The sequence below is a fragment of the Syngnathoides biaculeatus genome, chromosome 3 (genome assembly GCF_019802595.1).
Source record: "Syngnathoides biaculeatus isolate LvHL_M chromosome 3, ASM1980259v1, whole genome shotgun sequence".
Classification (NCBI taxonomy): Eukaryota; Metazoa; Chordata; class Actinopteri; order Syngnathiformes; family Syngnathidae; genus Syngnathoides; species Syngnathoides biaculeatus.
The window spans coordinates 23,767,924-23,784,113 of NC_084642.1; the positions used below are offsets into that span (position 1 = coordinate 23,767,924).

At 38.8% G+C, this 16,190-nt stretch overlaps 1 protein-coding gene across 2 annotated transcripts in view; it reads right to left on the reverse strand.

Annotated features, from left to right (window-relative positions):
* Positions 1 to 16,190, reverse strand: part of LOC133498273 (protein kinase C-binding protein NELL1-like) — a 216,065-nt gene that overhangs the window by 140,985 nt on the left and 58,890 nt on the right. For both annotated transcript variants that reach the window (XM_061814900.1, XM_061814901.1), the window contains one exon: positions 7,514 to 7,610. In XM_061814900.1, the coding sequence (XP_061670884.1) occupies positions 7,514 to 7,610 (97 nt within the window). The remainder of the gene's footprint in view (positions 1 to 7,513; positions 7,611 to 16,190) is intronic.

Consider the following 16,190-nt stretch of genomic DNA (forward strand, 5'->3'; position numbering starts at 1 on the left):
GCCTCTGCCTCACTACACTTGTATATCCAATGCTTTCTGCTGAGTCTTTTTTGAAACACGCTGGTTCGACATGATCAGCAATAAGTTTGGAAAAGGCAAAACACACATTCTGAAACATATTTATCGATTTAACTGGTGTATATCTACTATATAATCACTCTGAAATGGGAGATATGGTTTGAAAAGGGGTTCTAAAGAAATCAAGAAAATCAATTACATCTGTGTCCTCTGACGTTTTAAGATACAGTATTCAATTTGGTATGTATCTTCGTTTAAAGGGAAATTCTGGTGGTTTGGATCAACAATGTATCCAATAGGTCATGTAATATGTACTGTATCTTGACAGTATAATATTAATCCTCATTTAATGGTGTTTTCAGAAGATTTTTTATCAACAAATATGAATTTTCTGGATTAACATTACATTGTCAAGATACAGTACATATTACATGACCTATTGGAAACATTGTTGATCCAAACCACCGGAATTTCCCTTCAAATTTTTACAATTCGATACATTAAAAATTATTGATCAAGAATACCACACCAGAAAGTCTAGCTATTCTGCGATCATGCTCTTGTGATCAGAAAGTTACTCAATCAAGGTGAGGACTCTTGGATTCGCATGAAGATGGAGGGTTTTTTTTTTTTTTTTTCGCTTCACTTCCGTGGCCTTCTCTGGGTTGATAATGGAATGGTACCTTGGGAAATCAAAGAAAGACCGTTTCATACATCACCGAATGAATAACCACAATGGAGATAAAGTCTACAGGTCTGGTAAAAAGCAGTATTGTAGCATTGACACCAGATAAGACATCTATTCTAATGTGTTCCATGATTGAATAACTCCATATAATACTAATAACTAGAGTTAGGCCAATTAATATTTCTACAATAGGCTACATTTTTGTGACCATCTGATTTTCTTTTTTTTCTCCCCCAATTCCAATAGCATTCTTCTGATCTGTTTATTTTTGTATCTAGTAACATCCCTAGATTTATATAAACTTCCAAATGCTTGGCGAAAACTTTAGCACAACCATCAAAATTAATGTGTACAGGCAAAAATTAAGAAAATATGACAAACTCCATTTTACCTTGTAGGAGGTCTCCCTAGCCTTAAGATAAAAGCATAGTTAAAAACAGATTTTTACATACTCTGCATAAAAACGCACATTTTTCCCCCATTACTATCTGGCATGAAGGAAAACCTCAATGTCCATTACAATAACGACAATTATTTCTCTATTTTTTTAAGAATACTAAAATAATGGCAGGATTTTTTCACATAGTTTTTCATTACTTTCTTCAGTCAGAGGTTTATATAGTACGAATATTAGTATTCGGCAGCACAGTGGGGCAGCTAGATAGCATTGGCCTCACAGTTCTGAGGTTCTGGGTTTGATCCCAGATCCGCCTGTGTGGAGTTTGCACGTTCTCCTCATGCCTGCGTGGGTTTTCACCGGGGACTCCGGTTTCCTCCCACATCCCAAAAACATGCAACATTAATTATACACTCTAAAATGCCCCTAGGTGTGATTGTGAGTCCGACTGTTGTTTGTTTCTATGTGCCCTGTGATTGGCCGGCAACCAGCTCAGGGTGTACCCCGCCTCCTGGCTGTTGACAGCTGGGAAAGCCTCCAGCACGCGACCCTTGTGAGGTTAAGCAGCTAAGAAGATGGACGGATGAATGCTTGTAATAAATCCATTTTGAGCAACCATTTCTTTGGAAGCTCCCAATAGGTTTATTGACAACATCTGAATTAATTAGAAATATACTTGAAGATGTATTAGAACTAGACAATGTAAAATTATTCCTTCTTTTGGTAACATCATGGAAATGAAGAAAAAAAGCCAATATATTTCTTCATCCTTGAGTGGAATTTCCAATAGCTTGAAGGCGTCACTTTCACCTTTTCAAACAATTACATGCAAGTTTAAACACCATGGGAATGTATTTCCATTGTACTGCTCAGGAATGAGCCAGGTTCTGTGTCCAACAGATAAGGGTGCTTTGGCCCCAAACATGAACATCAATCCAAGAAAAAGAGGAGAAAAAAAAAAGAAAACCTTGTGAAGATGCTGGCTGAACCTGGTAAGAGTGTCATTATCCACAGTGAAACAAGTGCTGTACTGACATGCGGTGAAAGGCCACTCTGCCCAGAAAAGCCATTACTGTACTCCAAAAGAAACCTCAAAAAAACAGATTACAGTTTGCAAATGCACAAAGGCGTTCATTATTGGAGACAAGTCCTGTGCTTTAAAAGAATTAAAGAAGCCTGCAAGCCTGAGAACACCATCCCAAATTTGTAATATGGGGTGAGCAGCATCATGCGGTTGGGTTCTTTTGGGTCAGAAGTAGACTTCGGAAAATAAATGGAATCGTGCGGAACGAACGCTATGTGTAAATACTGTGACAACATCTCAGGACATAAGCCAGGAAGTTAAAGTTTGACATAAATGGGTCTTCCAAATGCTCCATGACCTGAAGTATACTGCCAAATTGGTTAAAAATTTTCTTAAAGAAAAGTCAATGTTTGGGAGTGGCACTGATCTCGATCGTATTGAAAATAAATGTTTATACCTGATAAGACGGATGTCAGCAAGGCGGCTAAACTTGGCTCAGTGACACCAATTATGTCACAAAGAATGGAACAAAATCCTTCAATTGTGAAAAGCTGGTGGAAGGATGTACAAAATGTTTCATCCATGTCATGCACTTTGAAGGCAACGGTACCAAATAGTCATGAAATGTAGATAAACTTACAACTCTGAAGAGAGTAATGGGAAAAAAACCCATCTAAAATAAATAAATTGTTTATGTTAATCTGACATTTAGAAAATAGAATTTATTTTAGAAATCCTCATTTGCTTGCTGTCTGACAATTTCATGTCAGACAGCAAGAAAGTCCTAGTAACTTTTTATATGGTTTATGTAAACTTCTCATTTTAAATGTCCAGTCAAACTATTAGAGTATAATAGAGTGTAGTCAATATAGATTCATAAAGTATTTTCTATTTTTGGAATGTAAAACAAGAAAAATCCAAATACCCTTTGCACATACAATCAAGGCATGTTTATCAAATGTAATCATTCCCATTATCCTTTATTTCCTTTGTTTGTTCCTTCTTTACCATTCTCCAACAGTATGATTCAGCAAAAAAAGAAAGAAAATTTGACAAAATTCTATCTTAATTATGGCTAGACAACAAAATGTTCTTCTCTTAACAGATGCAGGTTGAGTTGAATGGAAAATACAAAATTGGTGTCAGCAATGGTTGGGTTTCCTATTACACCATCCTGTGTGTCATAGAGGTCACAGAACACAGGTGATAGGTGAAGCGTGAATTTTTTTTCCATCATTAATTTATCCGATGGGTCAAAGGGAATCCTGGGACGGCCGTTACGTCACTGGAAACCTATCCATACTCACCCAGTAAGGCTACATTCTCCGATATGTTCGGCATCCTTGCACGATGTCCTTCTTGCATCACCTGTGAGAGGAACACAAGGTGCACACAGAGTGTAAACTGTAAAGTTATTTATGTGATGGTTAACCGAGCTGTTTTCTTAAAATGCCGTGCAGTTTTAAAGTTTAGACATTAACTGATTAAGACAGCACTGAGGAAGCAAATCAGGTGAGCTGAGAGATAGTAGACTACTTATTATATTGCTAGTAATATGTTGTATGACCATAAAATATAATTTAAAAAATATATACCATTTGAGGTTCAACAATAGCTTACACCAACAGGAGAGTTCAGAAGACTTTTTATGGACAAAAAGGCCTCTATATTAAAATAAGTTAAAATAAAATAAAATAATACTTACTGTGTGGGAAAGCAACAGTCATCATTGAAGAAGATAAGTCACGTAAATGTCCAAATGCAATCTTTTGGCAGTCATGGGTCAAAGATTCTTCTTCTTGGCGCTTACCACTGACTAGCAGTAGGCGAACCAGCGTTTAGGCACAGTACCGCTACCTACTGGAGTGGAAATTGGATTACACGACAGGAAGGAGCTCAAACTAAATCCAAATTTAAATAATATAGAAAGACTTGATGTAAATATATCCTAACTATTAACCTTGTTTCTTAATATTTAATTAACTGGTTCTTCATTTGAAATACTGCTGAAGCCCCTAGAAGATGTTAAATGAAGTTTATTTTCTGTAAGTGTTCTTTTTTTCCAACTCAGTTTTACAGGACCAAGAATGCCAAAATTAAAAATGTGTGCCACGGTAACCGAATGATTGGCACATGTCCCTCATAGTTCTGATGACCCGTGTGCAGATCTGGCCTCCCCAATGTGAACCGATGGTGGAGGTGAACGTGGGTAGCAGTGTGCTACATATACTCTGTTACTTTAACTCAAATAAAATTTTGATTAAATTGTACTTGTCGGAGTACCCTGAATGGACCATATCTTTTACTTTAATTTGAGTATTGACGTAAAAAAAAAAAAATCCATCGTTTTACACTATTACAATGATCATCATGCAGTTTGACTTCCGTATAAGGCGCGGTTGCAGTCATGCAAGGTGAACACTAGTGTTACTGACTTGGTCATGTGATGGCACATGGCAGTCAGATGACTGCACACAATCTCTTCATGGATGAATCAAAATGACACGTTTTGAGAAAAAAAACAAACAACCAGATGTTTACATTACAGACTTAAAAAAAAGTGTTTTTCCATGGAGATTCTCTCTCTGACTTTTTTTTTTTTAACCACAAGATCTACTTTTCAAGCAGCCAGCCTCTCGCGATCCTCCGGGGGCAGGGGGGCTTGGCTGGGGGAGGTAGGTGGGACGACCTATATAAAAATAGAATGACCAAGGCACAAAGATCTACCCACTACAAAAATGTAAAACATATTTATTTTAAACTATATTGAGGATTCTTTATGTGTAAATGTATGTTTGTGTGCCTTGCATAACTGCATGAGCCAATATTGCACAACACAACATAGTGAACCATAAACATTTTTGTAACCGAGTTCACGTTGATGGTCTCTAAACAGCACACGAATGAAAATGCACACCCGGGCTGTGTCAGTCACATCAGTGGATTCGTCCAACTGTAGTGAGAAACACTCAACATTTCCGATGTCCTTCCACACATCAGCCAAGGCTTCACACCGCAGTGTAACTGTACTCCTTTACGGTGGTGGCTTTCGCTGTTCAAATATATTGCGTGAAAAGTGACTGGTGTGCGGCCGCCAGTTGGGATTTTAGTTTGTTCTTTTTTCTCATTATCAGCTTGCTTTTCAGCGGAATGTCAGTGTCGTATTTTCCATGAACAGTTCGAAAATGCCGCGACACATTTCTTTACTTTGAGAAAAATGTAAGGGGTTAAAGTAGGGGGAAACTCGCCGACGAGTGTGTTTTCCTGTACTGTTGTTGTTTGCGCATGCGCAGTGTTCTAAAGGTCAGAAAAATACAGCTGATCTCTCTTTTTTTTTTTTTTTTCCGGCACGCCGTTGCAATCGATCAAGATTGCCTCGCGATTGACGCATTGAGCACCCCTAAACAAAATCTATAAGTCTGATGAGCCAATAGCTACTTCATTCACTCATTTAAGTGAATAAAGCAAAGGATGTTTCATCTCTTTTTGGTTTCTGGGCACTCAAATGTTTAAACGATGTCAGTTGTGTGCAAACTTCCATATACGGAAATTTTGAATAGATGTTCATGATTTGATTTTGAAAATAAATCAGAAGTTACTTACCATTTACTCTTGTATTTTTTTTCCACTGAGTCCTTTGTTACTATTACTTGAGCAAATATTTGGAGATCAATTGCTGATTTGTGTCATATTGTTACAAAAGTAATATTACTCTTACTTTAGTATAATATTTGGCTACTCTATCCACTTCTGCTTTTAAGCAATCCTTGCACATGGAGCAGCTCTCTCCACTCTCCATGGACAAAAAAAAAAAAAAACGTGGGTAGAAAACACCATGAATAAGCTCCATCTTTCAAGACCTTCTCAAGAAAAAGGATTCTCTTATGCTACAAGGGTGTGAATGAAGAAAAGGCAGAGGGAAGCAAGACTCCAGGCTTTTGTGCATTTGTGAGAGATTCAGAGCAAAATTTACACCACAGCAGTGCCTGCAGGCTAATCAATATGGAAGAGGGAAAAAAATGAAATGTATATTGATTCGGTGGGCAGGAATTCAGGTTAAACAGGAACGAAATCTTATCTTTGAAAGAATCTGTCATGTCCTCTGCCTGCTCTGAGGACGTGCGGTAGACTGAGAAAATGAGCAGTGATTAAAAATCGACATTGTAATGAGCTTGGGAATATAGTACATTTCAAAGCACTCAGTGAGCTGTATGCAGCTACTCTGTAAACCCCTTGGTACTTTGTCTTTTTGTATCTTCCACCATACTCCGTTGCATTTGGCAGCCCAGTGCAAATCTGACCTGTTATCCCATAAACGTGGACCCTGTTAACGTGAGCTGTGATTGAAATGACAAGTACATTTAATTACACAACTACTGACCTCCAGGCATTTGTAAATAATCAGTGAAAAGTTTGAAAATGCCATACTGCGCTGTGTTGAGATGCAATTTCCAATCAGGATGGAATGCAAACAGAAGGGAAGCATTAATACGTTTCTCAAAACGATAAAAGTGAGGAGACAGTGGGAGAATGGGGGCAGAAGGGTTGAGTGGCCAAAACATCTGCAGCTGTGTTTTTGTTGTTTCAACCCAGATTCTTTCCTCACAAGGTGCCTTGACAAGCAAAAGCTGAGCGAAAGACCTGAAAGATAGGAGGCGTTGGCCACGTAACTCGATCACCTCCTTTTAACTGAGTGTCTCATTTCTTGTGTCTTCGTCACTCTTCCCACTTGCCTGATCACACACTGACTCAAACCGAAATAGCTGAATAGTGATCATTGCTCCCAGGCACTGCTACTGTGGCTAATGCGAAAAAGTATTGGTGTCTGGCACATCCCTAATTGATGTCAGTACCCAGAATGTACTGCAATAAAAAAACAAAAAAAAATAGTGGACTTTGTTGGAATTACGTTTTGTGAGTATATATTAGGCGGCACGGTGGAGCAGCTGTATGCCTCACAGTTCTAAGGACCAGCGTTCAATCCCAGCACCCCTTGTGTGGAGTTTGAATGTTCTCCCCATATGCCTGCCTGGGTTTTCTTCGGATCCCAAACACATCCCAAAAACATGCAACATTAATTGGACACTCTAAATTGCCAATAGGTGTGATTGTGAGTGCGACTTGTGATTGTGAGTGCGACTGTCTCTATGTGCCCTGCTATTGGCTGGCGACTAGTTCAGGGTGTACCCCGCTTCCTGCCAGTTGACAGCTGGGATAGGCCTCCAGCATTCCCCACAACCCTCGTGAGGATAAGCGGCAAAGAAAATAGATGGATGGAGTATACATTCTTAATTCTTATATACCAAACATGTTACTCCAATCAGAGATTCACTCTTAACTACACGAGTGAATTGCGTGACTGTATTCATAATCTTCGGAGTCTCACCTTGAATAGGCCGTGTTTGTGGCTGTGCTGGCCGAGCCACACTCCACTTCCTGGGGTGAGCTCCATCTGAGGAAGGTCTATAATCCGCTCGTAAATCCTGTGAAGACAAAAAAAAAAAAAAAACATTTAATACATTTGGTGAGGATAATGACACACACGCATTTCTTAATAAGTCAGGGATGCACATCCAGCTTCGCTGAATACCAGTAAAGTCAGTCACAACATTCTCTTTCTGTTCATGTTCCTTCTTGCTTCATGGGTAGCTGAGAGTTGAGAGGAGCTACTCGTCCCCTCAAGCATGACAGCCAGGATTCACCCCATGGTTTTCAACAAGCTATTGATATCGGCAGATGAGAAGTAGGCTGGATGAAGCAAGGTTACTGATATAGATACAAAAAAATGGGCTTTGGTATCATCGTGGCAAACATTTTCACCATCATCCTTATTTTGTTCTGGCTGAGTGAGGCTTTAAGATGAAGTAGAGGTGCTCCAATGGACTACAGAAAGCTACCAAAATCCATTACATCAAACAAAAGGCCTATCGTGACATTTGTAGTTGTGATTCTTTTTTGTCTGATTTAATTGATAAGGCATAATTATTATACAATATACAGCATCATATGGGACTGTATGTACCCAGTACAACATAATCCTCACAATTAATCAGTGATTCAATTTTCTTGGGAAAAAAAAATGGAAGTTATACTATATTTCTTCATTCAACTTGTTTGCGCTGTCATTTAATATCTCTCTCTCTCTCTTTCCCTCTCTCTCTCTCTCTCCAAACTATAGTTACATAATGTGCTGAATCTTTCTGAATCAGTTTGTGGATCACCAACTATAATATCTCCTATGTTTGTATAGCATTTATTTGATATCTCATTGTTTTTGTTATTAGTCTTCATAAAATGTCTTTCAAAGCAGAAGAGAGATTTGTAAACTTATTTTTCCTTTTCTTATGCTCTTTTAGTACACTTGGCCATGCATAGTGGTCTCAAGTACACTACAACAAGGTTTATGAAACAACACTGATGTTAGTCTTTAGAGGCCATTTAAGTGTCTTGAAAAAAAAAAAAAGAATAAAAATGATTAAGGAAAGTGGGCGTTTTAGTTCCAAGTAGTGACAATGCCAGACCTCTGAGAGGAGTGTATAGTGGTTATGAAAAGGGGGAGTAGAGAGTAAAGGCAAGCTTGAACCAGGGCAGTAGGAGTGGAAGTGTAGAAGTGTTTGCTAAATTGAGATTTCTCTGACAGAGTAAAGGTGGGAAAAAGAGAGAGGGGGGGAGCATGTTACATCTCAGAGCGTGGAATGCAGAGGGTTTTTTTTTTTAATGAATTATTGGTGGAACTTATTTATTAAAATACCAACTGCAGATGGCAATGGAGTACACGTGGGTAGAATGGTCTAATGACATTGTCGAGCTTGCTGGGGAATCTGGTGTTGAATACATTGGAAGAGATAATACTAGGGTAATGTAGTATGTGGATGGATTTAGTAGTCTGGATAAAAAGCCATGTCTGAATGCTAGATTTCTCGATGGATTTTTACACCCAATTTTCTATAGAGTTGACTGCCTTTCATTCAACTGAAATCAGGTATACCAGGGTACTATCTGGGTGAGGGAGACAGCTTTTATTTTCACAGAAGCAACTGAGTTCACCATGTGTCAATGGCCAGTTACTTAGTGACTGACAAAACCTGCTGACCGACAGAATGTGTGCAGACAGTTATTGATGCAAGATGTAACAATTATGGTGATATATTATTCCACTGATGAATGTTAGTGTGAGGGCATTAAAAAGGGGTTGATGGAGTTCTGTAATTATTGATCCATAGTGTATTTTCACCAAAGTGTCACAAATCGAATATGTTATTAAGACACCTGGGAAATTGTGAGGGGAAATGTGTGATTTGTCCCCTTAAAATATCAACATATCTAGATGACTACAATTCTGGTATGTTCCAAGGATACAATCTAAAAATGTCAAAAGTGAAACGAGAAATAATTCTGTGAAAGATGGATTAAAACCACCAATTAAAAAAATATATATATTTTAGTTAGCTCAAAAGCGGTTCTTGGCCACTTTGTTGTTGTTGTCCCGAGAAGGGTTGCGTCAGGAAGGGCATCCGGCGTAAAAATTGTGCCAAACATATATATGCGTTCATCTGAGATGATACGCTGTGGCGACCCCGAAAGGGACAAGCTGAAAGGAAAACAACAACATATATATTTTAGTTAGCTCAAAAGCGGTTCTTGGCCACTTTACTGTGGGAAATCGATGCTCAGTACAGTATTGGCAAATACTATTTATAAAAAAAAATTCATGGGCCTCTGGACATTGGTTAAAAAAAATGCCAACTACTGCATTAGGATGCACCAAAAGTGCAGAGGCCGTTTTTTTTCATCATCATAAAAACACTGATCCATGGAGGACAGTGGAAATTACATTCACCAGATAAATCACAAAACCCTTTTTCATAGCTATGGGGGTTGTGGGTTCAAAAACAAAATAGAGGACAAAAAGTACAATTTGTAACCCAGAAAGGTCAACAGCACTGCAGGTAATTGTTGCCTGTAATAGCTCCATGAAAGTTCTTTGGTATACTGTAAATCACAAGTACATTTTTGCTTTCACCTTAAGAGTGTCATTTGAGGGAGCTGCTAATCCCAAACTAAATGCCTCACACCTCAGGTCTGTCAGCTTTCAATTCAATGTTTTGAGTGCATTTGCAACAGTTCACACCAACTCTCATAATAAAACCACAGACATCTTATGGAATTTACTCAAATGTATGATAGGATTAATGAGTAACTGCAAATTAAATTCTAATGCAGTGATACCTCGGAGTTTGAACGCCCCAAAATTTGTACAATTTGTCATTGTAACAAACTGCTGGAGAACCAAAAATCCATTTTGATACTCTTGTTTTTCTTAACATGGCTCAGGTGAGCTGTCGTCTATCACAACTGTCTTTGGGCAAAATGCTGGTGAACGGCCAGGACAGAAAGACAAAAAGCAAAATACTTTCCAAAAGTTTGCTTTTTGGGTAACTGTCATCATGTATGAGTTCAGCATGGGACACAAGCTGTCACTGGCCTTCCGTCGATTTGGGTTGTACATTATAGTGCTGTAAACTAATGTGTGCCACACCTTTTGTCATCGCTAATAAAGAAGACAGGAAAAAAGCAGCTCAGTTGAAGTAATCGATTGTGCATTGTGCTAAATGCTCGATGACAACTACCACCTCTAAATTACTCTGATTTTATCGATCATGGATAGTATGGATGGATACAATTATTTAATCTAAGTATTTATGGCAGCTGTTTGACACTTATGCAGCATAAGCCAATACAATGCTTTGCGAAAGAGCCTTTTTTTTTTTTTTTTTTTTTTTAATAAATGCTCCAGCCTCAAAGTTGATACAGCTCTCTGGAAAAGCTGCTATTGCAGCAAAAAAAAGGTAGAGGTCACTTGATTTTAGTTTATTTTGTCTCACCCTAACATTTCTGTCTTCACTCCCTTAACCTTCCCCTCTTGCCAGCATACAAGTAGAAGGGTTTCACAGAGGGAATGTTAAGAGTGCTGTGATGCCAATTAAAATAGGAATGTGGTAAGGGGCATGTTTGCATTGTCTGACATTACAGGTAGCACCCATCAACACCTAATTACAGAGGACCTTCACCAGTTGACACATTGTACAGTATGATTAACAATGCTGTTTTATCACCTCGGTGAAGGTTTCAGAGTAACAGATGTTTGCACCCATAATACAAGAATGAGAACTGCATTTCACCAACAATATCGTTCTGAAATACGTGTACAGTGTTTAGAGCCCATTGCGACACTCACCAATTTTTTTTCTTTCCTGGGTTTTGTACTGCACCACAGATCCTAACATTTGAGTACATTTACAGCCTTGTTGACAACACTGAGCAAAACAGTTTCGAATTTGCTTTCATTCGATTGCTTTATCTTAATCTTCTGATGTCATTTTTCCATGAAATTAGCAGTGTACATCAACATTTCCAATATGGAAATTGCAAATCAATCGATTTTAGGAACTACAACATATTGCGAAGCGGAACAACACATCACTCCATTGAACAAAATAGGACAGCGCTGTTCCACTTTTACACAGCTTCTCTTGACCTTTATTAGTGTTCGTGTGTCTGAAAGTGACCTACATCTCAGTTTAGACAGTAGAAAAAGGAAGGTGAATGTCTTGGCCATCACTCCAAAGACAAGAGCACTGGAGAGGATCACAAAATGGCCAAGTAGAGCATTGGATGCAGTACATGGTGGAGATGGTGCACATGTACTACATTGGTGTTTCATTCACAGTCTACCAAAATTAACTAGAAATCCAGCTAAAAAGTGAATCACTGGAGGGATGTGTTGAATGCCAATGTGGTACAGTCTGTTCTTAAGGATAGTGTGGGAAATGGTGTCAAAAGCTGCAGTCACATCAAAGACGATGACGGTGTTGAGTAGTGGATAACTTGAGTTCTGGTTCAGTGCTAGAGAGAGGGGAGAAGCCAGTCTGGAATTGATCAGAGACTATTCGAAGAGAGGTAGATGTGGATCTGGGAAGCAACGGTTCTTTACCAAGTATTTGAGAGAAATAGGAGGTTGGAGATGGGACCAAGGTTATTAAAAAATATAAGCAACTGAGATGATGTCTCATAAATGGAATAAAGCAGTTACATTCAATTCCTGTTAAATTGAAGTTGCCACACGACTGTCACCATTTAAAGTGCCTCTGATTAACACCAAATACATTTGAGATACTGAAACCCTTTCCTGATTTTTTTTGGGGAGTCTACAGAGGTCTTTAGCGTTAACCGCTAATCCTAACTGTAAATTTTGATAAAGCTGAACTTTTTCATGAAAATTATTTCAACCACTTTTTGTTATGTTTTTATGTAATGTTTATTTGTTCATAGCAAGTTAGTAAAATTTACAGTGATAGTGCAGTTTCTTCTTTATTCATTAGCTAAATTATGCATGTGTATGGGGTGGTTTCACTCTACTCGTTCGTTCAAAAGTGTGTACTTGAAGTTTTAGAGAGAGGCCTGCAATGGAGTGGTCACTTCTCTTGCTGTCAGGAGCATCTGTCAACTGAATTGGGGATTTGTGAGTACCATTCTAATAGAGCTATATGTGGATTTTATTTCATGCCTCCATTCCCAACGAAGCAGACCATTTTCTTTCTTTGTGATCAGAACTCACGCAGGCAACATCAGATGAAATGTGTTAATACCATAACCTTTATGTTGTTGAAATTGTTTTGTATCATTAACTAAAATCTATTTAAATTAACTCATGTTGCTCTTTAGTATAAATATTGTTATATACTTAAAATGTTAGGGGCGTGATGGACAACATGGTAACAAATCGGTGTTAATATTCCGGGTCCCTGGGTACTCATGCAGCCTTGCCTGTGTGGAGCTTGCATGATCTGCACATACCTGTGCGGTATTGTTCCAGTTCACAATCATCTTTATTTTGCCAAGTATGTCAAAAACACACAAGGAATTGATCTCCGCTAGTTGGATCTGCGCTAGTACGACGTACAGTACATGTCGAGTATGACAACAGACAGCCAGTCAATTGAGAGAATACTTTTGAGACATAAAGACATTGCAATAACTGTCACGGAGCCAGTAATCTAGAAATGATGATACCCTTTTTTTTTTCTTGACAATTATGCAAAAGGGTGCAGAGTCCTTTACCATTTAGAGCAGTTAGAATGTCAAATAGAGCAATGACCATTGTGCTAAGGGCGCCAAGACTTCAAGGAATGTATGCAGTTTAAATTGACTAGTCGTTCAATAATCTGGGACAATGTCAATTTTGCAAATGTTGCAGATACATCTCAGGTGATTGTGCAAGTGGTGCAGATGCTACTCAGGTGTGAGAGGCTGGTATTGGTCAAAAATATATTTGTGCAAATGGTACAGCCCGGTGAGACAACTACAGTTAATGAGTAAGGCATAATATATCATAATAACTGGCCTCAAAGAATCTGACAACAAACCCAAGACAAAATATTGGCAGCCTGCTGTAGTGTAATTAAAAGTTAGCTGTTTAAGAAATTAATTACAAGAGGGAAGACGTGATTAGAACGTATGCTAGCTTTCATTTGCATTGCTTGGTAGTGCCTACTCGAGGGAAGGAGGCAGAAGAGCTGGTGACCAAGATGTTGAGGGTCTGAGTGGAATTTGCCTGTCTTGTCACAGTTCGGGTCGTGTGCAATTCTTTGAGAGTATGGCGGGTGGGGTGGGGGGGGTATACCGGGAATCCTTTTCTAGTTCAGAATCGTTGGAAAAACCGTTGTTCATTTCCTCCTACGTCCAAAAAACATACATGCCAGTTTAATTCAAAACTCGCCGTAGGTGTGAATGTGAGTGCAAATGGTTGTTTATATGTGCCCTGTGACTGGCTGTCAACCACTTTAGTGGTGTAACCCTCCTCTTGCCAGAAGATAGCTGAGACTGTCTACAGAATGGCTGAAACCCTAGTGAGAATGAGCAGTGTGGAAAATAATGAAGGAATTAATTAAAATGTGATTAATTCAGTAGTTGATTTCAAAGCCTCTATTTGATTTTTTTTTTTTTTTTTTAATCAAGTCTCACCCCTAAAAAAAAGAAGCTCAGGAGAAGAGAGAAGACCGATGTGTTCTGTCAGGCTCTCTATATCAACATATAAGCACCTTGTTAAAATCAAGTGGGATTGTGCAATAAAAGATTCAAACAAGTTTCAAATATTAATACAAACTCCCAAAAATCTTAAAAGAATCCGGTGAATGGCGCTAGCCAACATTCACTCAAGTGGACCTACTGGATATGAGAAAAGCTCTTGCAGCTGGGCCACCTCAGAGTGTCGCTGTCTACAGGTGTCTATGAATGTACAGTATATTGGACTATAGTGGAGAAAAATGTATCCGCGAATTGTTTGTGCATCCCCACACTTATATTCTTGTTCTATAGACTTCTATAATTCACTTAGTCACACCACACTTCAGTTGCAGTTGGTTCACAACCCTTATCCTGCATGCTTCTTCTCCTGTCCTTGTCCTGTCATATCTTCCCTCACAGGGTGTAGCACTACAGTCTCATGCAACATCCATATTTAATATTTCCATGTTGAAGATGTGTAATGATTTATTTTACTCATCCTGTTTACAATTAGCTCGTTGTTGTTGTCCCGTCTCTACAAATTATGTTCAGTTCAACTGATCTACTTTGAGTATTAGTAAACTTAAATTAAAATACTAAGAAATCACAAAGGGACCTTGGTTTTTAAGTCAGGCTAACCCTAACAGCCAAATCCCCCCCATCCACGATCTAGTGCCCCCCAGAGGTGGGTGTACGTGGTGTATCCATGAGGGCGGGCAGAGCGGAGGGCCAGGGCACATGCACCAGGCAACAGTACAGATGTGCTGAAACCCGGTCTGATACCCGCACACCCCCCAATCCCATGCCAGGCCCCCAGGAACCTTTTGATGTGGATATGTCAGCACTACTACGAAGCCTTGGAGGTTTCTGGTTTACTCATCACATGCACAAGGGTGTTCAATATCCAGCCTTATCCAGGTTTTAAACCAGCGTTTGAAATCATGTTCATTCACCCACTTCACCCCCAATGTTCATTCACCCCTCACAAGCATGAGGAAAATCTATACTTTCATTCAGGCAAAATAAGTCAACCCTACAGTCATGAACTCAGATTTAATTGAACCAAGGAAATTACATTTTAACAAACCAATTAAAAAAAAAAACTAATTTTGTTCAAGGGAAAACATACACTGCAGTCCATCAATCTAAGGCAAATGCAATAAAGTATAAATGTATCTTAGTTTTGTCTTGTGAAATGTGACAAGGTTACTGTATACATTATGTAGATACATAGGGCACCTTAGCCAGCATAATTGCCGTAATTCTAGTATGAAAAAAAAAAATTTCCGTGAAAACTTGTCTGATGTATTATGTACTATGGTACTCGGATGAAGCCTGTAGCTTCGGGTGTGTCACGCCAACTCAAGCAAAGTTTTAAAACTTTTAAATTCAAGATAGGGGACAGGAACTTCATTATGTTGTCTTGTGTAAAGGCAATGATGTTGCACTGGTATGCCTCTCTCTTTGAATCTTTTAGACACTATCTGCAGCATTAGAAAATCAGGCTGTGCAATTGCAGCACTAAACATCTACAGCTGATCTCAAAAGGGCATCTGTCAGGCTCTCTTATGCTTCCACTTCTAAGCATTGTGAATAGAATCAACTGTACTGTCCCCACCCGAACTACAGTTCTGTGGTTAAATATACACACATCGTGCTATGAGACGACTGAATACACTGCTCACCAGTTAAATCTAGTATGTATAAATTATAGTAATATATTAATTATAGATCTATAAATCCCAAATGCTGCGATTGGCTAGCAACCAGTTCATGTTGTACCCTGCCTCCTGCCCAATGACAGCTGGGATGGGCTCTAACACTTCCGTGACCCCTTCAGGATATGCAGCTCAGAAAATGGATGAATAGAAAAATCCCAAAAGGATTAGCAATTTTTAATTCATTTGTTGCAAGGAATTGTTGAAAAAGAAAAACATGGTGTAAATCTATCCCACAAAGATAAAGCTACTACAGTATGGAAGTAGAGCATACACAAT